The sequence below is a fragment of the Cololabis saira genome, chromosome 13 (genome assembly GCF_033807715.1).
Source record: "Cololabis saira isolate AMF1-May2022 chromosome 13, fColSai1.1, whole genome shotgun sequence".
In the NCBI taxonomy this organism is placed as follows: Eukaryota; Metazoa; Chordata; class Actinopteri; order Beloniformes; family Belonidae; genus Cololabis; species Cololabis saira.
Window position 1 is genome coordinate 16147216 of NC_084599.1, and position 27977 is coordinate 16175192.

The 27977-nt window shown below is 41.6% G+C and overlaps 1 protein-coding gene across 1 annotated transcript in view; it reads right to left on the minus strand.

Moving 5' to 3' along the window:
- scfd2 (sec1 family domain containing 2) overlaps positions 1–27977 on the minus strand; it is a 108944-nt gene that overhangs the window by 70209 nt on the left and 10758 nt on the right. Inside the window, exons 3-4 of the mRNA XM_061737079.1 lie at positions 23326–23453; positions 12675–12850 (exon numbers count right to left, since the gene is read on the minus strand). Of these exons, the coding sequence (XP_061593063.1) occupies positions 12675–12850; positions 23326–23453 (304 nt within the window). The remainder of the gene's footprint in view (positions 1–12674; positions 12851–23325; positions 23454–27977) is intronic.

Sequence of the window (27977 nt, forward strand, 5' to 3'; positions counted from 1 at the left end):
CAAGTCTCGAGGACAGATGAAGGTGAAACAGAACCTTCTGAATACGAAGAGGAATCGTACGCTTGCAGAAGTCACGTTATGCGGTTCTTTTGGAGTCAGATGTGCTTGAAATATTTCACTCACAGTGAAGGACTGATTCCATGAAATGTGAAGCAATTTCTTTAAGCAAACACCACAAATACTGAAGGTGAAAAGAGAAAAAACTTCTACAGCAGGATAATGACCCTAAACACACCTCACAATCAAGAGTGGGCTATCTCAAGAGGCGACAGTTGAAGGTTTTGGCATAGCTCTGAGGCCTCTGACCCTGATCTGTCGACAGTCTTCACAGTAAAACATCCAAGACGGTCCAATGAAAGTTCTCCAAAAAAAGAAAGAAAACAAAGCTGTAATACTGTACTTGCTAATGGGGTTTTACTAATTATTTCTTCTACTTCAGGTCCATGAAGGGACAAGACACTGATTTTAGAAATTTTACGTGATGTATATATTCGAATATGAATATATTTTATTCTTTAACTTCTACAAAGCTTTCTAAAAAAAAGGCTACTTTTTTTCAAATTTAGTCAGAAACCACAATCACAAAACTTAGTCAGTATCATTTAACAACTGGTAAGAGACTGGATTGGCGATGTTGACTCCAAACTGTATTTCAGGGGGTAGCTCAGGTCGTCGAGTGTTTATAGCAAGAGGGTGCATATCTTCTTTAAGTCTTTGGTGGAAAGTGCAGCTCTGTCTGTAGTGATCTGTTGGGACACGATTATCAGAACGAAAGAACGAAAAAAACTTGACTCAAAGGCAAGCCAAGTTCTTTTTTCTTGGTTTTTGAAGCCTTTGACAATCACTATAACCTGGATGAGAGTCTACACCACCAGCCCCTTGAACTCTACGTTTGAGCGGCATAACGTATTCCCAGTGCAACTCAGGCCCACTGTCTTTTTCATCTTACCTGCTGTGATGTTTAAATACAATGTATGCAGTGAGTTCATTGTACTTCTTATTTGTGAAGACGGTGAATCACAAGCTCTAGGTTAAGAAATACTGGCATTGAAACTGCATTTTAAAATATTTACAGTAAAGTAAATTTCATCCCTCCCCACCTCGGCCTTGGACCTGGAGGGTCCTACACAGTGGAACTACAGCCAGAGGAAACAGAGAGTGGAAAAACAACAACTCTCTGCCAGCATGCAAAATCCACAAAACACAATTTAACCAACCCCCCACAGGAGAAACAGTCAACAACAGTCCAACAGGCACGGACAAGTTCATTTAAAATGTTCATCTGGAACAAAACATGTTTTGCACCCTACATCAACATGCTTTGGGATTGGACGGCGGCGTTTTGTAACGTTTGTGGTCTGTAAACAGAGCAAAACATTTAAAACGATATGAGAAATTCTTAATTTAAAAAAGCCGCAGCCAGATGGACAAACATCATCTCTATCTGATCTCAGAAAGATTTTCACTGCGTTCAACCTCGGAGACATGCTCCCAGCAGGCACCCCAACACATCCATGCAGAACTATGCAAACATAGAAAAAAAGCTTCATAGTAAGTGATGAGTACATTCGTAAAGATTTAGTGGAACCAAATGTATTATCCATTATTTTAAAAGGTTTTTGTGGCACTAGTGGCCTTTATTGAGAAAGTAGGTAGACAGGAAACGGGTAGAGAGAGGGGGGGGTAGCGGTATAGAGCGACTTGCCCATACGAGGACTATAGCCTCTACAAATGGCACCAGCTCAACCCACTGAGCTATCCAGGGCCCCAAAAAGTATTATCTTTTTTATTGTTCAAATGTAGTGGAGTGACGGTGAGCTTCCATAAAAGTGATACTTATGTACTTGGGCACAATGACCTAAATACTTTTGCTTCAGTAATATACTATCCGGCCAGTGATTATGTCATTTCATCATCTTGTGAGGACGTGGTGTGGAAGCGTGTGCCACCTGCAAGTCAGTGGTCCTTTTCATTCAGCTTTTTTTTTTAAACACACAGTAAACCACTAACATGGATTCTATTCATTTTCTGTGGAAGGACAGGAGCCACGGTCCATGCCTATGCAAAGCATCTTGGGAAGGCAGCACATCCAGGCAGGACGTTTAACGGTTTAACAAGGCTCAAATTTATGCAAATCAAAGTGTCCAACGAGAGTAAGTTACCGACTCAAAGTCGACTGTTATCTAGGTCATTACAGCTGATCGGAAGTTTCTCTTTACACTTGGCCATGGCAAGTTTACCACTTTATGACTCCTCGTTGCCATCAGGACAACGTGTGACGGCATGAGGCTCGGAGGAAGGTGGCAGAGGCGTTTTAGTTTTGTAGGGTTATTTGGTATCATTCATTACTCATATTTATGTATAACAACATAAATAAGTAAGAAATGAAGACGTGGAAGGCTGTTCAGAAGTAATACGTTTTATTGAAACAAAAAAGAAAAACAAAAAAGAAAGTCCAGAGTGCTCAGAAGGTTCATCTAAATCGTGTGACGAAGGTGCTCTTTGGTGGGAAAAAGGATATCAAAAAAGAAGAAAAATCCAAGGCCACGTGGCTGAAACGCATGGGCTGTAACCCACTTTTCTACATGAAATAGCCAATTTAAATAAAGGCTTTTTATATTTGCAGAAGAGTGCCTTGGATTTTTCTTCTTTTTTAATACGTTTTATTGTTTTGACTTATAAGCTACAGTACTGGGGGAAGTTTTACAGCAGAGCAACAATGCACTCCATCAAGTATACTGTATATGATGATCATCGATGACTTAAGATCATGCCACCTTTAGCTTGATCAATATGAACAGCACAATGGCAGCATGTTGGCGATGTTTGGGATGGCAGTATTTCAGAATCTCAGTATAAAAACAGGCACTAAGCTACTTTCTCTTTGGATGCTACGGTTTTGGCAGCTAAGATCTTACTTACAAGTTAGTAAACAGCATGCAAAAGAGGATCCTGTCCCTCACTGGTTCTAATGTCATTTTAAAAAGGTATTTTGGAATTTGAATTGAATTAAAATGTTGAAGAAAATATGTCGGTTGGAAAATGTTATTTCAGTTTGTAATTTTTTTCATCAACCACAGGATAAAAAAATAAAAAAGTCCAATTAAGACAGGAGTTTAAACAACCTCCGTCAATGGAAAAAAGGCAAATACTGACCAAACGGCAAAACTGATGTGTAAAGTATACAAAAAAGCTGAGATGAGCATTTCATTATTATATTAGTTTCCATGTGCTTAAGAAAAACAAAAAGAAAAGAAAATTCACATATCCATTGTGTGGTATTGAAATTTGACATTCCTTATTCCATCTAAACCACTGACTTACAATGAATGAGGCTCTTTGATCATGAAAAGTACAATTAACAAATAGAGAATGGTGTTATTAAAAGCAAAAATGTATGAAAGTATTTCAAATAGTAAAAAACAACTATTAGCGGTTAAATGATCTTTTAATAAGCAGTAAAAAACTATTTAAACATGAGGATTTACTGACATTTATCAAAGTTAATCAACAGTTATACCGAAAGTTATAGTGTTGTTAACTTTACAAGGTTTTAAAATTCAGTCTACTTCCAATGACATGAATTGGAGATTTAAGAAAACAATTTAAACAAAAATAAATAAATAAAAAACTTCTGCCAACAATAGCATCCAACACAAAACCCTCTGGAATTGCCTGAACAATGACCAAACTCCTTAGTGAGGCTGACCAATACTGTATTTTCTTCCCAAAAACAATATGATTATGAAGTTCAGTTTTCAAAGTCATGTTACTTAGGAAATTTCATTTTCATTAATTCATCAGGTAAAAAAGAAAAGAAGTTACTACTCCGTCAAATATCATAACATGCATTTCAGCAAAACCTTTGAGCCACAGTTTCGTCTTTAAAGGGAAAGAGGAAACTGAGCCATGGAGACTCAGCTGATCACCTATGAAGTCATGCAAACTTGCAGAATAAAAATTAGATTCTGCAGTTTCTCTTCTGGACTGTTGTGTTTTCAACAGGATGTGGAGAAGTGGTTGGCGCGGTATAAATGAGGACAACTGAACCTCTGATCTCAACAGCCAGATGTGAAGCATGTATCCAATGTGTTATCAGAGAAAATGCTTTGCTTTCTCTACAACCAACTGCTAATAACCACAATAAATAACTGACACTCATGCTAAAGCTTCTGTCCGTTTGAAGACGAGCATGACCACCCCGACCATACGTGATAGTATTTATTATGCCTCACAAGAAGACAATATGCTGCGTATGAAGAGGCATGAACCCCATCAGTGACAGACGAAGTTAAATGTGCAGCTTAGACGTGGCGCATTAACAAAGATGCATCTCAACTGCGAACATGAAAGAGACAATACACACAGCATCTTAAATACCTCAGAACAAAAGATTGGGGGGGGGGGGGTGGAGCAGTGAAGATTTAGGAGAAGAGAGACTGGGGTGAGAGGGCACATGGCAGGCGTATGAGCAACCAATATGCCCCTTCTTCTCCTCCAAAGCCCCCCCCACCCAAAACAAAAAAAATAAAAAAAAACAACCTCATAATTAGCGGTTCGGCGTCTGTGCTCATTTTGGGTTAGTTTTATTCCTTTTCCCAGTTCCATCAAAACATCAGTTAGGGCAAACGGGCCCCACATGTGTGTCAAAGCTCTGCGAGCTTAGAACAATAGAAGAGGAGAAGTGGGGCATGTGAGTTCACTCCAGATGAAAGCGACAGAGGGAAAACGCAGGAATCTGTGAGGTTTTTCTCTCGCATGTCTTCAAATCAAGTTTTCCTACTGGAACAACTGTAGTGCGGAGAGCTGGTTGTGAGGAGCTTAGTTTTGGCTTTGATTGGTATACACCATGACAGGCTGTGGAAAGTTTTCAATGAAACTCCGAAGGGCGTTCACAACGCAGCACTGTCCAACAGGCCACATGGTCAATTATTTTGGTACACTCCAACCATGTATTCCTGTCATGTATGGCTCGCTGAAATGCATCTTGATGGGAGTTTTATCGAGATAACGTTTGACTGATTCTTTCTGTCAAAATTGCAATAAAATACCCAGTATTTTCTCAGATGCTCTGAAGCATTTCTCCTCTATTTACAAACATTTTGTCAGCCTGCACATGCTCGTGCAGGCTGCAGTCACTCTTACACTGTACCATTAACTCGTTTGCTGAACATAATGACTCCAAAGATTTAATGAGACAATTAGCAGAACTAAACACAAGAGCAATACAATTAATATTGAAAGATAAAAGGATTTGGGGAGGAGGGAGACAAATGCTTGTGGATGAAGAAAACCTACATGAAAGAAAATTAAAACCAAGAAAGCACTAATAGTGTGGAACGAGAGGAGTAAAAGGAGGATTTAAGCACTCTAGACCCCAGCGGAGAGCCTGGGGGCAACTCCTTATTTTCTCATCCTGATGTTGATAGTGCTACTGGTAGAAGAGAAATCCCACAAATTATTCATTTCATTTATATACAAGAGGACTCCAAAAAACAACAAAAGTCCAAGTACTCACACATGTATAAAAAACCAGAAGTAAGCTGTATTGTATGCGTTTTTTCCCACACACATAGGGCACAGAAAATTCAAATACCAACTTAAGGTCAACGATGTGCTCACTGCCAGATATGGCCAGTGTTAAGCAACCAAGAGCAGTGCTTGTCTGAGCATCCCGAGCCACAGATGCCCTTCTCTGAGGAAAAGGCTCCCACGACTGAGATTCTGCGGGATTTGTCAAACCGTTCCTCCACCATGAACTATTCAAGCGTTTAATCATCTACAATCTTCCCTGAAAATCAGAGGTCATGTTACTTTTCAGAGGTCACAGGATGGATTTGAGTTCTTATTACTATCCTGCCATATCTCTTGGACACACTACAGTTTCAAACTCTCTCAGAGGGCGCCCCCCCCTCTCATTTAGACGGTAACAAAGACAAGTCTGATGCAGTCATTTCAAACGAATGGCACACTTCACCCAATCATACATTTAAACCACTTGGATCCAACCACCTGAGCGATGGGGTTCCATAACCCCCGGGGAAGTTTGGGTAATTAATGACAGAGCAGGGGTGTTAAGATTTGACCCTTGCTGCTTGGTTACCATGGTGACTTGTCAGTCTTGTTTCCCTCTGGGTGACTGGGCGAATCCTTGGAGTGACAAGTTAGTGTGCAGGGTGGGTATGAGTGAACAAAAGGGTGCAGACCAGGGTTCACATGGGTGCAATTACACACCACAGCAGAGTGTGGTCCTTGTATCACTTTTACTTTCTGACCTAAGGGGGGTGGCTGCCGTATCCACCTTAACCCTGTTATAACATATTACATAAATCAAGCCATTACCCATTCATTGATGGGTAATGATGTAGGAAGGACCAATTTCTTATCACTGATAGTCAAATTAACTGATCGATCACAACAATCTTTAATCTGGGGAGAGATCTTTCATAATAAAGTCAAACAGTATCTAACGTGGAAAATCAAAAGGACCTGGAAAGGTCCTCTGTTTCCAGTTCAGACACAGGAGACATTTGTCCTGTGGGCTGTGACCTCCCTGGCCTGCACTCAGCAGGTAGTGACAAATGACCTGCCAGTTAATTTGTCCTGAGGTGGAGCTTTGTTACGGGGAACAGAGGGCCTGTTTGTGACAACAGGAAGTGGAAACAATGTAGCAAGAATAAGCATGTTCAAAGGATGTACATGCATGAATACCTGCAAGCACACACACAAAAACACATACACACACCTTCCCACAGGCAGATTTGAATATAGTTTCAAATGCACAGATCATGGAAAGAATAGCCCATTATTGGGAATCAGCAATATGTGAACTCAAAGAAGCTTTGTGTGCCAGTCAAACAAGCACAGAAGTATAAAATGTTTAATTGGTCAGCTCCATCTGGGACAGCGGGTTAGTGTTGGATATTTTACAAATACCTGCCATCTTCCTTCATGGCCAGCTCTTTCCCATGTTAACAATCCAAGTGTGAATACTGGGCATTGTGGTTCTTTCCCCCGTCTGTGGCGTCTTGCTGGAGCGCGTTCAAATGAGGTCTGACGCCAGCCGGCCAAGTCAGCAGACCACACTGACCCGATTCACCAGGTATGGGGAGGGTTAGTTTGAACTTCAGAAGGCCTTCTGATCGTGCACGCGAGAGTGCCATGCTCAGACACGAAGAGATGACAATGCAGTTTAATACAACAGAGTTGCGGAAGACCACAACCGTCAAAGTGGATGATCTCGAAGAAAGATCGACCATTTTATTTATGCGAGTCTGTTCCAAGTCAGGGTGAGGGTCCTCGGGCTGAGGCTGTGAAAGTCATTCAGTTGAAATGCTGCAAAACCCTCAAAATAAAAACATTGGCATGAAAAGAAAACTAAAAAAAAAAAAATATAGCACATAAAAAAGTTCTTTGGTAGTGAAGGGCGTCATGTCTGCAGCTTAACGGCTACAACAAACAATAGGGACCAGTTTAAAATACCCAACAGATGCAGACATGCAGCAAAAACAGCTATACAGAGCCATGCCCCCCAAAATAGGATAATCAAAACTTTCAGTAAAAGATAATGCATTTGGTGTTTAATTCTTTCACCTTTGACATTCAGGGAGTTGCAGCCTTATAATTTTGAAGCTATTAACATCAAATCAATTCTCACATAGTTTCAGTTCAGTGAGCTGAGATATAGATTTAGAACAAAGATGCTTAGTCGAGCAGTTAAAATGCAGCGCATGCAAATGACTATTGAGCTGAGGAGGGAAGTTAATGAGTTTTAATACGAGACAACTTTATTGCTCCTGGATTTTCCAGTAGAGACGGAGCGAGCACAACCAAAGCCAACAGGATGACCAGGTGATAAACGATAAGTAATGCAGACGGCAGAGTGATTCAAACACCTACTTGTCAGAGACGAGAGGTAATGATAACAGGAAGTGAGATGAGTCCGTGTGGCCCTTTGGCCTGCCAACCAGTCACCTCTGTTAAAAAGGTCCCCCTCTGTAAACAGACATCTCTGCCTATTAAACAGATAGTACATTAGGCCCGAGCTGCGCAGAGCAATGTAAACACAGCCGTCAGGGTGCTGTCACAAGTGGGGGGGGCTATTCCTGGGCCTTCCTGGGAGTGAACTCCATGCTGCTTTTCTCTCTTCTTCTAATCCTTTTCCAACTAAACACAGGAAGGAAGAGATGGGTAAATAGCTCGGTCTTTTGATAAACCCAGCTATGTGTTCTCTCTTCTGTAGTTTAACACGCGTGAGTGTAAAAAATAAATAAAAAATACAAAAGTGAAGACTTTAACAGAGCACAGGGGTCCATGCTGAGCACTTGAGTATATGTCATAAGGCATAAGTTTGGTGAGTGTATAGGAGAAACAAAGTACACATATCCAAAGAAGCTGCAAGTCTAGTTGAAATTTAAATAAATAAAAGAAACAGAGGGACGCCACTTAATTGAGACAAAAGCTTGAGATGATCCCGGACCTCCTGTGGTGCGTTCTGTGAGCAGATCTGCGTTGCTGCAGGGGTGGATGAGAAAGAATGGTACATAGAAAGTGGATAAATGGGTAGACGGTCAGTCCAGGTCATTTCAGATGTGAGGCTGTTAAACAGTGGGGAAGTGGACGAGGTCAGTGCTGGACACTGCGGGGCAGAGCCCCGAAGTCATACTCGCTCCTTTGTCGCCGCGGTCGGCAAAGCACGACAAGCGCAGGGCCAGAGTAGAGATGCAGGATGAGAGAGATTCTCCAGGATGTGGAGACAAGAACCATACCCTGGGGAAAAGCCAATTACTGGCTTAAAGCCCCTTGTCCGTCTGTGGCATGCAGCTCAGATAAGATGGATGTTGCTCAGGACAAATATAAAAATCCCCCCTCCATAAGAAACGATACAGTCCAGATTTTACACATACACAACTGCGTAATGATTGTCAATCTGAGGATTGGCGTGCTTTCTCACAGCTTCACATATTAGGAGATTACATGGGCTTTAATTGTCAAGCCACTAATATAATGCAGATCTTCAGGTTTAAGCTCCTGCAGGTCAGCGTATGTCCAGGAGGGGTCAAAGGATAGAGGTAAGAGGTCATGAGTCCTGAGGCCACAACGCAGTGACACTGCCCTGGGAGTTGTTAATGGAGGATGATTCTGTTAATAAGACCTTTGGGTCTGACACTTTACAACACATGCATATGGAAAAAAACACAACAAAATGCCCAGTCCTGTGCTTCTCTTTGTGGAATGCAGTTTATTGAAATTAATGAAAAACTGGAATTTGGCGCGCTGTGAACATCACAGCATGATCTCTCATGGACGATCATGCAAGCATGGCTGGACCTGCTGCCACAACAACGGGAGGAGCAGTGGAGCAGAGCACAGCACAGGCAGCGGGAACGCCACCGCGCTCTAATCAAAGTAAAGACAATCGCTTCCTGCTTTACTAAGATCATCACTCTTCAAAAACACTGAAAAACAACATATTTATATTTGATAGTTAAAGGCAAAGTCGTAGTGGGATGTGGATAACATTTTGACTTTTAAAAAATGTATACTAAGTTTTGTATAATTTCATTAGCTGACAAATGCAAAACATGAACTAAACAACAGTTGGACCTCACATGAGCAGGTATGAAGATAAGCCTTGATCCAGAAGGAAATCGATTCAAATTATTGAACGTAAGAGATGAAAGCTGACACTGAGTTGAATCGTGAAATTACGTACCAACTCAGCTCCACGATGCACAATAAAAACACAGGAACCAGTTCCAACTTAATTCATCTGACCTACTTCAGTTTACAATGTTTTCTTCCAAGTGACAGCAAGTAATTAGGGCATTCTTCTGTTTGCACAGTTGTCTTTTGTATTGAGCTTAACTACTGTAAATTGAAGTCAAGGGTCCTGGGTTTAAACGTATAGCTTAATTTTAAGTCCCATTTTCACATCTTTCAGACTTAAACACAAACAGAGCAGAGACGGAGATAAGAACCAGACAGGCAGCTTCACTGACCCATGGGAGATGGGGACATACAGCCGAGTGCAGCTCTCTGTGTGAGCAGTGCTGTGACCAGTAATAACTCCGAACTTGGATGTTTGCAGAGGCGTGCCCCGCTAATCCCAGCAGAGTAAAGCAACAGGCCGGGGTGAGAGGGGTTAGACCCTCTCCACTGGACTGCTGTCATCACAAAAATGTTCAGTGATGTGACAGACTTCTCAACAGCATACGGCAGACACAAAACTGGCCTTCAGAAAGCCTGCGAGTCCAAAAGAATGCGCTCCGGCGTGCCCCGTGCCTGTTCTCTGTGGGAGGGATATCCACTAGATGTGGACGTGTTTGGTTTGGTGACGCAGAGGCTCGGGCCGGAGCCGTTGATGGGAAGGTAGTGTTGTGCATTTGTGATGTTCTGGGAAGTGGTGAAAGAGTGAGTCTGTTGAATTTTGCTTTGGCTGCACCACCCCAGTCTAGTGCTGAGCCCATCAAGCACACACATTCTTTAACTGTGGGCTGGAGCTCGACCAAGTCTGCTCAATCTGACCCATTCAGACCTGGAGCCAGATACAAGCCAGTCAACCAGCGCCCAGGGCAGCGGGGGGGGGGGGGGGGGGGGGGGCAGCTGAAAGCAAGGTGGTAGTCCCAAAGAGAGCAGATTTGGCCGGCTTAGACAAATGTAAGCACTATTTTAAGAGGTTATAGATCCAGTGACAGTATAAACACAATGCATCATGCAAACCACCTTTATATCATAACCATACATAGTTGTCAACCTCCATTACCACATCAGTGCTCTCTCTTATTAACCTCCCAGCTGCAAGGCTCTCACAGGTATATTACTTTTCCAGTTAAGGCTGCACTTTCCCCATGTTCATTTCCTGATAAGTTTTTGGCCGTTCCAACAGAATTACCTCATGAGCACGAGACCAAACTGCAGCAGAGGAAGTGCTGTTCAAGTCACTAAAGAGCAATGACACTATTACACATTAGCTATCCCACATTAATTTCTTCTTCTTAAAAAGTGCATGCAACTGTGCAGAGCTACAGTATGCCCTGAACCCGGCAGCCTTTTCGTCTTAAGTGCTGCTCTGTGCACCACGGAGCAGTTGGCCTGGATGAACTCAAACTGTCCACCAGCGACGGAGTGTCCAGCTCCGGCCAGCCGTCCCCACAACAGCCCACAAACACACTCAGGCACAGCAAACACATCTCGACAGCCAGCAGAACCGAAAGGCATTTCATCCTGCCGGTTTTGTAGCGTAATTAACTTTATTTCCCATCCTGGGTAAGCCAAAGCTTGAAAAAAAAAAAAAGAATAAGAATAAAAACTCTTGTCATGGAAATCAAATAAAAACAAAAGGAGGCAAAGAGGACAAGCACATAATTCCATTTAATACCTCAATAAAACTCACAAACACATCTTGAACACGAGCAGAAATGCTCACATTGTGCTAAAGGGTTGATTGTGAGATTTAATTCCCCAAGATTGTACTTTTGATCCCATGCCAAGTCTTTTCATAACCCTAGAATAAATGAATCACAATGCAACTTTGATTAAGAGAGCCGCAATCAGGTTTGCTGAGACCGGACCTCACCTAAAGAAGGAGTAAAGTTCATTCTCACAAGTTAGGAAATTAAAACTCATTGCAGTAAGAAAGTTGATTATAGATTATCTGGGTGTGGAACTTGATGGAAGTGGAGTCATTAAGTAAGGGGATACTGGAACGATAAGCCCTCGTGTTTCCCTCCTTCATTTAATAACCACGTTGTCCTAGTTGAGCACAAAGGTTTAAGAGGTTGTTCTCAAAGTCCACTTTGGCATGGGGCATGGCCTAAAGTTTGGTTTATTCTGCCCTGATTTTGTTTGATAAACTTCTCAGTGGGTTTTTTTTTGTTGTTTTTTTTACAGCTCTGAGAGTATATGTTATCTGAGTAAAAACAGCAAGGTAAGAGCAGGAAATGGTTCCGGTATTAGTTAGCTCTTAAACATGGTATACTGTGCGTGAGAGAGTAAAGCGTATGTGCTGAGCGCTGCTGGAGACGTGAACAATTAATGACGGTGTGCACTCTACTTTTGATTTATCCTGATTACTCCACGTCCCCCTCATACCCTCTGTCTCCATCTCTCCACCAGACTTGATCTCTGACCTTCCAGAAGTCAAAACACACGCGTACATACAGGTCCACCCTTCCCTCTGAGATACTGTAGACGTTTTCCCTCTTTAGAGTAAAAAAGCCTCTAAACAAAATGATGGAAAGCTGATATTACTGCTGTGTTTACTGGACCTGAATGTTTTCCCTGCAAACAGAACTGGCTGTGTTTACGAGGGAAAGGAATTTGTGTTTTTATTTTTTTACTTCTCCTCTTCACTCCATCCCTGTTGGTTTAATACAACATTCTAGCCAACGTCTTACAAATCGCCCACTTACCTGATGAGCCTCTGTAAAAAACAATTATAAAAAAATTTAAATTATATACATTAGCTATTTTGTTAAACCTTTCTCATGAAAATATGTGCATATTCTATATTTATTTATTAATATTCAATATTATTCTGCAGTCAAGAGGTCATAAAAAGTTTCTTTCAAGTTGTCAGAGCTGTTATCCCACTGTTAAGTGGCGGATACTCCCCAGTTTTTACTATCTGTAACACATATGGATAATACATTTGTGTTAAGATGAGTGCGCACCTGCAGCAGCAGCCTCTCGAAGGCCAGGCAGGCGTCCCAGCGGGGAAGGCAGGGGTGTCGGAGCGCCTGGGCCGTGGCCAGGCCGAGCTGGAGCACCCCGCAGTGACTTTCCAGGGACTCCCAACTGCTCCGGAATAACTTAATGTAGGAGCACAGCTGCTCGGGGGTCACACGGCCTGGGACAGGAGGATCAGAGGTGGAGAGATGAGGAGCGTTCACAACAATTCACCAATCAAAGTACAGGATATACAGTTTATACTGTACGTATTAAAAAGAGGATACACAGTTGTTGTTCTTTAGTTTTAGTTTATCCACATGTGGATACACGCAGACGCACAAAAACAAGAGGGAGAAACCCCCCCCACAAATACGATTAAAAAACAAGTTCCTGCAACCAAGAATAACAACACTTTTTAATATATTATTACACTTTGGTTTGGTGGAGAGACAATGACTGCGTTTACATGCAGTCAGTAACCCCTTTAAAACGGGAATATTAGCAATAACCCGAATTTGCATGGACATATAAACACCAATAACCCCTTTGAATAACAAGAATTTGCTCATATTCCAGTTTTTAAAAACCCAAATATGACCCCTGGGTTACTCCTTTTAAAACCTGAATATTTGGTCATGTAAACCCCAAACGGGATATCCCGATCAAACGGAACGTGAATTTGTTTTCTGCGCACGCTCTGTTCGCAAGGAATCTTGGTCTTTTGAGTCCAGGAAGTTCTTATAAACACGTGGAAACGAAAGACCACGCCACACTTTTGGAGTGAGGAGGAGACTAATCACATTATAAATGTAATGAAGGATATGAACATTTTTTATGAACATTTTGGCATTTGTAGACGGTAGAAAGTGCCAGGATAGCAAGATTTACAAGAAGGTGAGCGAAAAGTTGCACGAAGCAGGATTTGTACGAACGCCAGACCAGATCAAGCACGTTGAAAAAGGGGAACTACAGGGCCGAGAAACAAAACGACTTCTACTGGGCTGTTCATTATCTGCCGTGCTGGTGTTATTGTTTTGAATTTGGAAACGGGAAGAAGAAGCGTAAATGACGGGAATTGCGTCATGACGTTCTCCGCGCATCGCTGTTTTGATCGAGATATCCCAAATGATTAATTACCATGTATACACGGATAACCCTTTTGCTTACGCATGTAAACGGAATATTCTGAATGTTTCAGTAACCGGAATATTAGCAATAACCCAAATTTTGACTGCATGTAAACGTAGTCAATGACTGAAAATAAAGAAGACTATAATACTGTCTTCATAAGTGAAAGTTCTCCTGGGTAGGAGAGGGCAGGAACCACGCAGGTGTGAAACTGTGAGCCGACCAGGAAGCTATATCGTCGACACGGTGTGTACCAGCCCTGTGTAGCGGTGCTTTCACAGTCACAGGTCTCAGTGACATGTTAGTCACCCTATACTCATTATGTGTGTGTGCCCAAGCTTTAGCATGTCTACATATAGCTGAGGGGAGTGATTGTGAGAGCAGACTTATTAGTCACACTCAAGACGAGCTCCTGTGTGACTAAGACGTTCAAATCAGAGCTTTTCTCTGATTATTTATAGCGGCTAAAGAAAGAGAGGGCAGACTGCTGACAACATTTTGGATCCTCTGAATCTCCCCCAACAACCCTGCTCCACCCCCACACAAAGATTCACAGCGGCAAAAAGGAAGGGCAGCAAAAAAAGGGTGTAAAGGTTGGTGGGGGAGCTGTGTACATGGTGGCCCAGAGAGCGAGCGGGCTGTCAGGGGCCGGGATGAAGAGAGGGCACAAATTGACTCTCCATAAGACCTACTTCTTCATGTTGATATTCTGAACCAACACCAGATGTGGGAGTATTTCCTGTTGGACTACATAGGCTATGTTTTCTTTAGTGAGGCCAAACATATGACTGCAAGAGAAACAGGCAGATAAAAAAAAGGAAAAAAAAAAGTCACAGAAACCTAGAGAATGCTAAATGGTATTTGAAATACAAAGCAACTTGTGGCTAACATCCTGAGGAACAAGAAGCAACAAGTCAACTTCAAGCGGATGACAAGTAAACCTGACAACGAAACACATTTACGCGGTCCTGCCCGAAAGGACACGGACCAAAAACAGTATTTACAAACGGGAGCCAAGTTTCTATCTGAAATGACAGCGTTTTTGAAAAAATAAGCTTCGGTCCAGACAAATTCAGAACACTGAAAAGCTCTATTGTGAATATAACCAGGCATAAAAATCCCGTCAGTGATGCTTGAGTTCATTAAGCTTGATGTGCCAACCATATTTAAAAACCCAACGCAGAAAAATACACGACCACAGCAAGCAAAACGTTCGCCCCGGAAAAGGCAACCAAGGGTCGGACTATACGTGCCAAAATTATTCAGCCTTTGCATCTAAAAACGAGACCAGATGAGTCTGAATGAGAAAATGTTAGACTTTGGAGGAGAAAAAAAAAGAAAAAAACTCCACCAAACAGTTAAGCCAAGAAAGCCACACCAAAGCCTGCTTTCCATTACACAATCAAACAGTTCTGGCTGAGTCTTAGTCTTATCTATGTCAATGAACTTCCCTCAAAACAGTTCTGATTCTTCAGGCATATTGTTGCCATATGAAAGAGTGATCTGAGGAAGTTGATCTGTTTGCTGAGCTTTTATTTCACGCACGAGTTTCAGCAGGATGAGAAGTGCATTGAAGAATTTGCTTTCTCTGTTCACTTTCCATTTCTTATTTTAAACTATAAGTCTTTTTTAGAGCTTAATAAATACTGTAATAAACAGATATTTCAAATAAAAATTGGAATGCCAACTAATCCGAGGGAGCATAGAGTTTTAGTCAAATGAATGTTGTGCAGATGAGGTTATTCCAAAAAAATGTGATTCGTGACATCAGTACGTCCCCTTTGGCCATAGCTGCAAGGTGCCAGAAGGTCTCAGGTAACTAGAGTATAGCCACTTTAATTGCTCTCAGCCTTAGATGCATGGCTTTTTAAAGTCCATTGTAGTCCATTTATTGCAGGAAAAAGCCATAAAACAAATAATTTTGATTCTCATACTAGAAACTGCTTGAGGTACTTCCATTTCAGCCTTATGTGTATGAGTGGCAACTGAATCATGGCCATGATCAAAGTCTTCAGCAATGCAAAAAGGGGCAGGAGCCAACACTGATTTAGTCCTGTTACTGGAAGGTAATTTACATTGTAGGTGAGCAGGGTTACACAGAGGTTAAGTGATGTCTGGTGTCAGAGCCGATCTGAGTGGTGGCCTGCTTCAGCAGCTGGACAGCCTCATAACTAATTCTACAGAGATGAAGGACACGGGAACGTATGGTGACTTATGGATGCACTCCAAAGAGTCCTCCCTGTGGAACACGTCCTTAAACTTTTATTTGTGAATGCATTTCAGAGCCATTCTCAAACCGTTACTGCACATGTGCCACTGCCACATGACTCAGAACTTCTCAACTGTCTGTGTCAAAAATAAACGTATTCCTTGATTCCCTTCTGTAAAATTGCCATAATAACTTGTTAACTTTTATTGTATAACTTTGATGAATATCATGGCTTCAAAGTGAAAAAATAGCCTCTTCCAGTGACACAATGTATAGCTTGTCATAAAATTGATGGTGTTAAGGATACTTGTTAAAGATAAAATGTATATTAAAAGTCTACATATCCTTACAAAATTACGGGTTTTGAAAAATACAAAGAATTAAATAAAAATAACCTACATGTTAGAACTGTCCCATATTTAATGTGATCTTCCAAAAAACAAATATACACAAAATATTAAAAAATTAGGGACGTTTAAAGCAGAGAAACTTAAAGTAACCTAATTGCATCAGTCTGCCCCTCTCAGAGTTAATTAGACATACAAAATGAGGCTTGTTGGTAAATTACATACACCTCCACCAACTAAAATTAACAAAAGTTAGGTAGAAGTTGGCTGTTTGCTTCAGTGTTTGGGTTTGCATTCTGCTGAGAGCCATGGGCTACAAGAGTTGCCAAAGAAACTCTGAGACTTAATCGTGGAAAAGTATCAATCCGGAGAGGGATGTAAAAGGATCTTGAAGGTACTAAATGGACCATGAAGCACTGCCAAAACCATCTTCAATATATGGAGTAAATGCTGCACAGCAGAGGTATGGCAAAGATCAGGTTGACCCTCCAAAGTTGATGGAAACTCATCAGCAAGGCTACCAAGAGGCCAGCGGCATCACTGAAGGAATTTCAGGAATCTCTGGAAGGTGCTGGTCACCCCGTGCATGCGACTACAGCGTCTTGTATTCTGCACGAGTCTGGGACGTGTGGCGTAGGGTGGCAAGACAGAAGCCGTGTAGTATGCAAACGCATCTGAATGATACAAAAATAAATAAATAAAAAGTCATCCCAAACCATGTGGAAAGATGTGTCATGGTCTGAGCAGATTAATATTAAACCTTTTGGCTTTAATTCTAAAAATGTCTGAAAAAGTTTGTTTATGAAAAGCTGATACAGAGCATCATCCAAGAAATGCCATACCGACAGGGAAGCATGGAGAGAGTAGCATTATGAGGTTGCTTCTCTTCGGTGGAACCAGGGGACCTTGTCAAGATAGAGGGGAAAATGAACAGCTCCAATACCAATTACTTTTGGTGCAAAACCTTCTGTTCTCTGACAAAAGGCTGAAAATTAAGAGGAATTTCACATTTCAACATTTCATGAAAAAATAAAAGCCTTGGAAAAGCCCAGTCAGAGCAGACACCTAAATCCCATCAAAACCTCTGGAATTACCTAAAAAGAGTTGTATACAGGATATCCCGTCACAATATTAAAGCAACTTTAACTTTGTTTTACAAAAAAAAGAATTTAATAAAATTCCAGAGTCTATATGTGTGAAGTTGTCAGAGACCTATTCATAAAGACTTCATCCTGAAATAAAAGGCAAAACATGCTTGCACAAAAACTATGATATGGGAGGGGTTTTCCCGTTTATTTCCGCTGGATTTCTATAAAACAATATTGATAAAGATATAACAAGTCTGAAATTTTTGTAATTATTTCTGTCTGCATAGTGTAAAAACATGTCATTTCGTAATGGTGTGTAGATTTTCTGTTATCTCCACTTTATAATATTATATATAATATATAATATAAATGCTTGTATATATATTTTTTTTCTTTTTTTTTTAAAATACAATACGTGACAAAAGACAAACCGTTTTCAACTACCCCATCAGAAGCGAGTCAGTAAAGCCTGAATTATGCTTCTGCGTCAAAATGGCGCCGTGCCTACGGCGTGTGGTTTGGGTCGATGCAGACCATACGCCGTCACCTGCGCCGTCACTGACGTGCACCTCCTGAAAATTGTAACTACGCGTCGAGCGACGCAGACCAAACGCAGACCGAGAGGGCTGTGATTGGTTCGCTTGGGAGCAACGCATTTCCGGTTTCCGGTTTGAACCAGTAGTGAACTTTCAGGGCTCTTTTCTTCGTTTATGTGTGATTTTTTTTATTTTGTTTTTTTGCACAATAGTTGTCCTCATCTCTTTGATTCGCTGTGACTGGAAAAAGTCGGATAAACCATTCAGAACAAGATCGCTAACTAGCGGTCGCGGGGGGTACTGCACCGCGACCAAATGGAGAGACGGAGAAGTCCGAAGGGTTCAATACGGCGTTACGGCTGCGGCGTGTGCTCTGCGTTGGTGTGACGCAGAAGCTTAATTCAGCCTTAAGTGTTAGCTTGCTTACGCACTCCCAATGCCAATGCTAATATGAGTCAGTGGTTTGTCAAAATGTTTACAAATTTGACCTCTAGGCACCAGTAGCTGTGTAAACAACTTGGTCAGAAAGGGTTACTAAGGCCTACTAAGGATCCGGAGCATTAAGGTGTGTTCTAACACAATGCCAACAGAGAAAGATAAACTTCTGGTCTAAGAGAAGCAATTGTGCATCATGAATCTACAAAGAATAATGAAAGCAATTCCAACAATTTGGACTTTAATAGAATGATTATTCACAAGGAGAAAGGATCTACGATATTTGCCAATCATCCCAGGGGTGGACATCCCAGCAAATTTCACCACAAGGTAAAACGGGGTAATGCTCAATATCTAAGACCCAGTAGGACTTCCAAAGCATGTTCAATTTTAAAGTCCATGACGGCACAATCAGAAGAGTACTGAACAAGTACTAACTATTTGGAAAGGTTGTCAGGAGAAAACCTCTTCTGTCTAAAAAGAAGGTGGAAGCGTGACAAAACTGCAACTCAACAAACCACAAGACTGTGTTAATAGATAGGTGGGACCAAAGTTGAGTTATTTAGCCTTAATCTCCAGTGCTATGCTTTCTAAACCCCAAATAACATTTAATCAGAAACGCCTCATACCCACAGTCAATCACAGGAGTGGAGGGGTGATAATTTGTGGGTGTTTTCCAGTCACAAATCTTGGCAACTTGCAGTCGACTGTGAGCTCTACAGGCTTGGGTGTGACCAACTGTTTGACCACTAAAACTAGGTTGAAATTCAGTTACATAAAAAGTGACAATGATGTAAAGCACACCTGCAAATCTACAGAATAAAAGTCTTGAAATGGCAAAGTCAAAATTCAAATCTCAATCCAACAAAATGTTGTGAAACCTTAAGACAGCTGTGCATAAGTGAATAAACCAAAACCTCAAGGAGCTGAAGCAATGTTATAAAGAAGGATAGCAGACGGATACAACTCCTCCCAATGACATGAGACTAATAAAGTCGTATATATATATATATATATATATATATATATATATATATATATATATATATATATATATATATATATATATATATATATATATATATATATATATATATATATATATATATACACACAGTATATATATATATATATATATATATATATATATATATATATATATATATACACACAGTATATATATATATATATATATATATATATATATATATATATATATATATATATGAAAAAATAAACATTATTGATTTTTGTGAGGGTGTATTTGCTTACTACTAAGACCCAATGGGATGAGATGATTTTTATTGCAGTGGAATTTGCCTTTTAATTTTCGATGAATGAAAAAAACTCATATTTGAGAACGAGTCTGAAATGTTGAAAAAAGTACAAAACCTTAGATTAAAACCAGATGATATGCCATTTCAAACTTTTTTATCTACCTAAATTTCATTTCTTGACATGATGGCTGAAATCAATCAGCCGAATGAGTCTCAGTCCTCTCTGCTCTTCGAAACCCAGCGTGCACCAGAGAAACAAAGCACTGTCAACAAATCTCATTTACTCTCCAGTCATGGTGTGAGTACAGAAATGATACAGTCTCGCTACACACACACATGTGTAAGCACACAGAAAGATAAACGCATGTTTATTGACGATGAAACCGTAGCTGTCTGAGTAACTCCCTGTTAAGAGTCAAAACACCCAAAGACAAACAGTTGACTGATCCGCACACACAGAGGAGTTTCATCATCCTCTTGTGCTGTGACCAACGGGTTACATGGAGACTCTTATTAGGGCCCGAGCACCTTCAGTGCGAAGGCCCTATTGTATCTGTAGGAATTTTTCTTTTTTCTTTCTTTCTTTCTTTCTTTCTTTCTTTCTTTCTTCTGACGAAAGGAGGGCCTTTTTGCCCCCCTAAACGTGCCCAAAAAGTCACCAAATTTTGCATGCAAGTCAGGCCTGGCGAAAAATTTGATATTTAATGGTTTACATTAATGGGCGTGGCAAAATGGCTCAACAGCGCCCCCTTGAAAACTTTGTGCCTCAAGCCCCACAATACGGTTTGACGTACATGCACGAAAATCGCTACACACCTGTATCAGTACACAACTTAAAGAAAAGTCTCTTGGCGACATGGCCGAAACCGAACAGGAAGTCAGTCATTTTGAATTAATCGTGTCACTTTGGCGCAATTTATGCCATTCCTTCGGCAGTTAATACGGCCCGAACCGTAACGTGCCCCCAAGTGTGTTATACATCAAAACGTGCGTCTCCATCCTGCGACAACACGCATTACTTTTCTCTTTCAAAAGCGTTACCGTGGCGACGCTAGACGCCAAAAAGCGCGCCCACCCTTCATCTGGTTGGTTCAGACAGAAAAAACTTTGCGCCTCAAGCCCCATAATACGGTTTGACGTACATGAACGAAAATCGGTACACACCTGTATCATGTCGCAACTTAAAGAAAAGTCTCTTGGTGCCATGGCCGAAACCGAACAGGAAGTCGGCCATTTTGAACATTCTGAATTAATCGCGTAATTTTGGAGCAATATGAGCCATTCCTTCGAGAATTAATACGGCCCGAACCGTAACGTGCACCCAGGTGTGTCATACATCAAAATGTGCGTCTCCATCCTGCGACTACGCGCATTACTTTTCTCTTTCAAAAGTGTTACCGTGGCGACACTAGACGCCAAAAAGCGCGCCCCCCCTTCATCTGATTGGTCCATATTTGATAGTTCCCCAAAAGTCACCAAATTTTGCATGCAAGGCAGGCCTGGCGATAAATTTGATATTTCATGGTTTGTATTAATGGGCGTGGCAAAATGGCTCAACAGCGCCCCCCGGAAAACTTTGTGCGTCAAGCCCCACAATACGGTTTGACGTACATGCACGAAAATCGGTACACACCTGTATCATGTCGCAACTTAAAGAAAAGTCTCTTGGCGCCATGGCCAAAACCGAACAGGAAGTCGGCCATTTTGAATTAATTGTGTAATTTTGGTGCAATTTATGCCATTCTTTCGGCAATTAATACGGCCCGAACCGTAACGTCCACCCAGGTGTGTTATACATCAAAATGTGCGTCTTCATCTTGCGACTACGCGCATTACTTTTCTCTTTCAAAAGTGTTACCGTGGTGACGCTAGACGCCAAAAAGCGTGCCCCCCTTCATCTGATTGGTCCATATTTGATAGTTCCCCAAAAGTCAACAAATTTTGCATGCAAGGCAGGCCTGGCGATAAATTTGATATTTCATGGTTTGCATTAATGGGCGTGGCCTAACGGCTCAACAGCGCCCCCTAGAAAACTTTTCTCTACCATAACTTTTGAAAGGTTTGACATAAAGAGTCGTGGGTGGTGTCATGGGACTCTGTATTGAGTCCTTGACCATAATTGGTGAAAATTAACCCCGCCCCTTCTTCTGATTGGTTGTCCCTTTTTTCTGCTATAACTTTTGAATGGTTTGACATAGGAAGTCGTGGGTGGTGTCATTTCTGATATGCTTATGGGGGCGGTGGCCGTGAGTGCGAGGGCCCGTTCATCGCTGCTTGCAGCTTTAATTTTCTTTGTTTCTTATTCCTTTTAAAAGCTAAGATGGGTCTTTGAACATGTGAAAGTCGGGGATTTGTACTGCACTGGCACAATCCTTTCTTCACAAAAGCCACCAAAAAAAAAAAAAACCACACAACAAAAAAAAAACAACAGTGAGAACACGCTTGGGTGTTGCTGAAAAAATGTTACTCTCTGTGAGAGCGCGTGGGCACTGACACAGCAGATAGGCATTACTCCTAAGTGTTTGCTGTTACTGGGTTTAGCTTGGTCTCACTTGAGCAGAGCATAATGGAGAACTCTGCCGGCGCTGCTGGTGTGCAGGATGGGAATCGTGAGGGGGTGGGCTGAGAGATTGGGAGGATTGGAAGACTCTGGTCCTCTGCCAGCAGGGTATAAAGGTTCACTGTGTGAGGGGTCTTACGGTGCCCATAACTTTCCCTGCTTCTTCATTTTCTCTTAGCGAAGACATAAAGTCAACAGTCTGTCACTCTGCAGGCTGAAAACTTTAATGCAACACGTTCCTCTAAGTTCTTGATTTCACTGTCTCTTAGAAGCTGTATGTTGTGCATTTGTCTAAATACCTCTGCAAGGTAGCATCCCTCCTGAGTTCGAAGGACTGCTGTTTATCATAAAAGTGTGAAAAGAAACTTTAATGTGTAGATTTAGAGTCTTGACAGGTTGGGTGTGCGTATATACGCGAGTGTGCGTGAGCGCCAACATATTACGACTCGCCTGTTACGAGAAGACCTTCCTTACCTCGGAGATTATAGGAGCTAAGGGACCACACCACCCCTCCCTTTTAACCCCCTCCTTTTCTGCCAGATGTTAACCTGCATATTAGCCCTGTGTGTGTGTGTGTTGGTGGGAGTGTACTACAACCATTACCTCCATGAGTACGAGGGTAACACAGGGGTGACCGTGCACGAGGCCAGTGTACATTTCTGCATGTAATGGCTCTATTTTTGCGTGCCTCCACATATTTTTATCCCTCGCTTCAGCCCACCTTTGCTTCATTAACGAACAACAAAAGTTTTTCAAAACGCAGCATGTGTGCAAGAGAGCATGTGTGTTTGTGCGAGTGTGTGTCATGCAGCCAACATGTGGTTCAGATTTCCTCTGAAACCATATGGACAAACACACGGCAAGGCAGAGAGGTTGGACCTCGGTAGGAGGCGCTATGATCCTACTCCAAAACACTACCCAACACATGCTCCTCCTTAAGTATATACACATTTCTACAAGTGATGCTTTCATGTGATGCAAATGTTTACATTTCTTCTGTGTATTGTATAAATGTATTTAATGCTAAATGTGGAAAAAAACATGTTCTCAATCTGTGGCGCTCATGTTTTTACCCATGCTCATCTTGATTGGCAGCTTCTCCTTGCTGGCTGCCTCCACCAGGTGCCGACGGACCTCCATCACCGCCTCTTTATGTTTACTGGTCAGCATGGCCTCCCACATGGTCCTCGCTGCAGATGATCTGATAGAACAATCAAACAGGTATGTTTAGTCATGAGGAAAAAAAACAAAACAAAAAAAAAAAAATCTTCCAATACGCACAATACGTATTGCACAATTAATTTTTGAACCATTACGACAAGCAGCTGTTGTGACTTCTTGCTTGTTTTTCCAGAGTACGCAAGCTCCCGTGAACAAACAGGAAAAAAAGGACAACACGGACGTGATTGAATGGCTGTCTCGTAGATGGAGGCCACTGGCCGGGGAGTGGAGACTCCCCAGTGGGACCTCTCACAGGAAAAAGTTGAAATTAGCAGAGGGATCATAAGGAATGTTCTCAATCCACCTAAAATGTCCTTGTGCCAACATTCTTCAGGACTGATCAGCGCCGTCCTCATATCAGAGGCAAACATGAGAGTCTGGAGAACAACACGCCTCTTGGTGCCATTGCAGAGCACATCTCAGTCCCTCATCTCATTATCCCCGATGTTACGAAACAGGCTGAGGAGCGTTTCTAATGGGAGAGGGACAACATGGGATCAAAAAGTGCCTCATCATCGTCATTAAACTCGGCACAAAAGGGCAATTTTCTCTTGAAAGTTGTTTCTGTAGCTGACTCCAGGCGACAAACGCATTTTATATCTTGGTCTTAATTTGTGTCGGTTCAAATTTCTACCCGTGTTAAAGATGCAGACACTCGTTAGAAGGGCATAAAAGCTAAAATCTCTGCCTTCATTTTGACAACTAGCCATACGAGTGATCTGTGTACCCTCAGACGTGTCAAGAAACCAAAGGGGGAAAAAAAAGATAAAGGAAGAAAATGGACCAAGGACAGTGAGAGAGGGGAGGCAGGAGGGACAGCGTTGGCAAGTCCGCTGTTTTTCGTTTCTTTCTTGTCTTTTTTCTCCTCTCGCCTTTTCTCTTTTCTAACTGCTGCCATGTGTTTAATATCAGATGTAATCTGTTCCAGACCTTGGGCTGGGGCTAGATGGGGAGTAGTGGGGCTCAGACTGGGACGCCCGCCATCTTCACAATAGAACTAGACACAAAGACCTGCAAAAACACTGAACCCCGGACAAGTTGAAATTAAAAACTGATATGGAAAAAAAAAAGTTCATATAAAGAACTAAATAAATCATTTTTTTTTATTTTATTTTTTTTTATATGAATGAGCGTACTGTAGCGATTGGTCAAGAGATATGACAGGGGGGCACGTCAGGAGAACGATTTTCTATCTTTTAGAAAAACACCTCCCAAACACTTCATGACACATTACACAAATCATGAAGTCCCACGTGCTTGTCATTGCTGAAATACCAATAGTGTGATCTGACCGAGCCATATGCAAGTGGTCATGAGTGTGTTTGTGTCTGACACTGCGTGCACATGCATCTGTATATATTTGCACACAACCCTGTGCGTCTGCGTGTGTTCTTGGAAGTCGGAGGGGGCTCTGAAGAGTGTGGATGAAATATGGTTCTCATTTGGCTTTTTGCCCACCTAGCCCCCCCACCCTCCCCGAAACAACACCGCTGGCCCACTACTACGATGCCTTCCCTGGGCCATTTGGTCAGACGGAGGTGGGGGAGTGAGAGAACTAGGTTTATATTGGCAGAATGTGAGACGGGCTACAAACCAGCCAGAAACCTTGTTGAGTAACAACTCTGCTATGGAGCAGGGGTGGGTGGGCGTTGTGGGAAAGTGGGATACGTGTGTTTGGCCATCTGCGGGGCTGTGTGCGAGTGTGGACTGGTTCTCCTTAGTGAATAGGATACTCCGACTGAAGGGGGCACTCTTGCTCTTGCCATGTGTGCACAGAGGGGGAACGTCCCCACCAGTTTGCTGTAAAAGGCTGAGCGGGTGTGTTTGGAGAGTGTGGACAAACTATATTTCATTAGATGGTTCAAGAATGTCATAACATTAAAAGGTAGTTAAGAATCAAATGTTGCTGCTTATATGAGAATGTGTTGAATGTGTTAACAAATGAGCACATGTGTGTCTAGTAAAGCGCCTCCAACCATGTCCAGGTCATTAGTGAGAGAGAGGGGGAAAGGGGAGCTTTGTTCCTGGAAGTATATGACGCAGAAGACAAAAATTGCTAAAATCGTTCTGACTCAGGATTTCTTGAATTTACTCCTCATGTTGAAGCCCCCATCATTTGGTTAAACATCCGTACGTGTATGTGTGTGTGTTTAAACACATTTAAAAGTTTCTTCAGTCCCTCTTGCACAACTTTTCACCACAAAACTCAGTATCAATGGCATGACTCAGCGGTGAGTGATATCGGTTGTCCATAGAACTAATAACGTTAATTGCAGTAATGGAATGCAATATTGTTTTTCTTTTTAAAATAGTTTCCACATGAATAAATTAATCAAACACAGATTTACTGGGCCTAGTAGCTGTCTCGGAGACAAATATCTAAAAATCTTTGTAAACAAATCTCACCACAAAATACATCAAGAACAAGGTTAAAGATTCCAGTAGTATCAATTTAGTTAACTTGGCTCTCGAAAAAACTAAATAAATCAAACAGAACAGTCCACTCAATAGAATCTGATCAATTCAGGTCACTTTTGTTTAACTCAAATATAAAATGTTACATTGAAAAAATAGATAAATAAAAAACACCACGAAAGGCTAAAGATCACAAACCGCAGACTGAAACCAAAGTAACAACCTGTCCAGTGTACAACTTTGATTATCCAAGATCTTTACAGAAAAATGCTACGTGTAACCTTTGCAGCTAAACACTGCAGAAGTGCACACAAACAGCCCCAGTCGTCAGTACGTTCATTTATGGAGCGTGTTTAACAGGGCAAAAACACAGTTGGTTTCCTGTAAACATCTTCGGGTAGCACAGGACATAACTTGAGAGGAAAAGGGAGGCTGTTGGACCAAAATCAGACCTGGCCTTGAGTGTCTGTGTGTTCTGGCAAGAGCGACAAATGACCCAGCAGATTTATGCAGAGACGGGAGGGAGAGGAGTTCAGCAGGAAGTAAGGAAGTAATAGAAGAGGCGCATCAAAAAAGGAAATCTCACTGGTGAGTTTCGGTCACTTGAACATACAGTACACAAGAGTGTTTTCAGTCTAAACTCCCTAATCCCTTGTTGTAAGCTAAAATCAATTGAGAAATAAAATAATAAAATGATATTTGACTTAGGGGAACTCCAGATTTTACTCAATGAAGGCTGTCTACAGGCTGTTTGGGAGTTGTGCTGCATGTTAAAATTGCTGGGCGAAGCCTTTTGTAACTCCAGATGGAGCACAGTTAGGTCAGATAAATTCTCTGAGGTGATTCTTCTCTTGTTCAGTGCAAATTTAGGACTGACAGCTAAAAAAAGTCAGGTTAAAAATGGATGGAGGGTGGGGGAATGAAAATAAAAACCTGTCAGTCTGCCAAAGATGTGTAGTCTGTTCCCCATCTCTTCTTGTCACCTTCCAAAAAAAAAAGTAAAGTAAAATAAACTGCAATTAAAACCGTTGTATGAATGCACAAGTTCTCTGGATGGCTCAAGACTACTCTTCTTATGTGACCAGGTTTTCATGTGAACAGAACGTGGTTTTGGACGTTCTTGTTTAAAAGAAAATGCATGAATACAACCGGAAAAGATTCTGTCTTAAAGGCAGAAAATATCACTCCAAAATCAAGGTTAACATTTCTGCATTAATGTTGCCATCATACGAATGTAAATGACCTTTAACAAGGTCACCGATACAGCCAACATGACAGAGCCTGGCTTAAGGGCTTGTTGCTGACAACAGTGATAGATGTCGTTTCCATCTTTGGACATGAGCATATAGTGTCCATCTCTGTCAAAGAGATCTGGTATACTGACTTGTCGATCCACCACTGTGTGATGACCTACCGTATTTTCTGCACTATAAGGCACACTTAAAATCTTTAATTTTTCTCAAAAATTGGCAGTGCGCCCTATAATCCGAGGCGCTTTATGTATCAATTTTGTTGTGTTTACTGACCTCCAACCAATTTTATGTGCTACACTGCCCTCCAAAATCTGTCAAAATGTTTTAGTGCGACTTTGGTAAGCAATGAAGCGGCTCGCTTGATTGATTGTCGGACTGTTCAGCTGACACATTAAAGTCGGTCCTTGGTTGGATACGGGTTGCAACATCAAACAACGTTAGATAACTAATTATGTAGCGCTGGCAAGCAACCATCATCCAACATCTGGTCAATGTACCTTACGATAATTAGACGTCAAGCCAACGTTAGGTGTTCAAATCTGTATCATAATCGAATTATAATCAAGTGTTGGAGTACAACGTTGTTACAAACTCACATTAACTTCACGTGTCTACTATCTATCGCTGGCAACGATCAGAGAACAGGACGTAGTACGACGCTTAACTCTGCCACTTTTTATTTTTGGATTTGTGGAAGAAGAATGATTTAAAATGCGAGTGTATTTTTCTGTATTAGTTACTGCTGAACAATATTCTGTGCTATCGTGTATGAGTTGAATAAAGTTTGACTCACTGTTTTGTTTCGCTTTATATATGTTTTATCATGTGCCTTATAA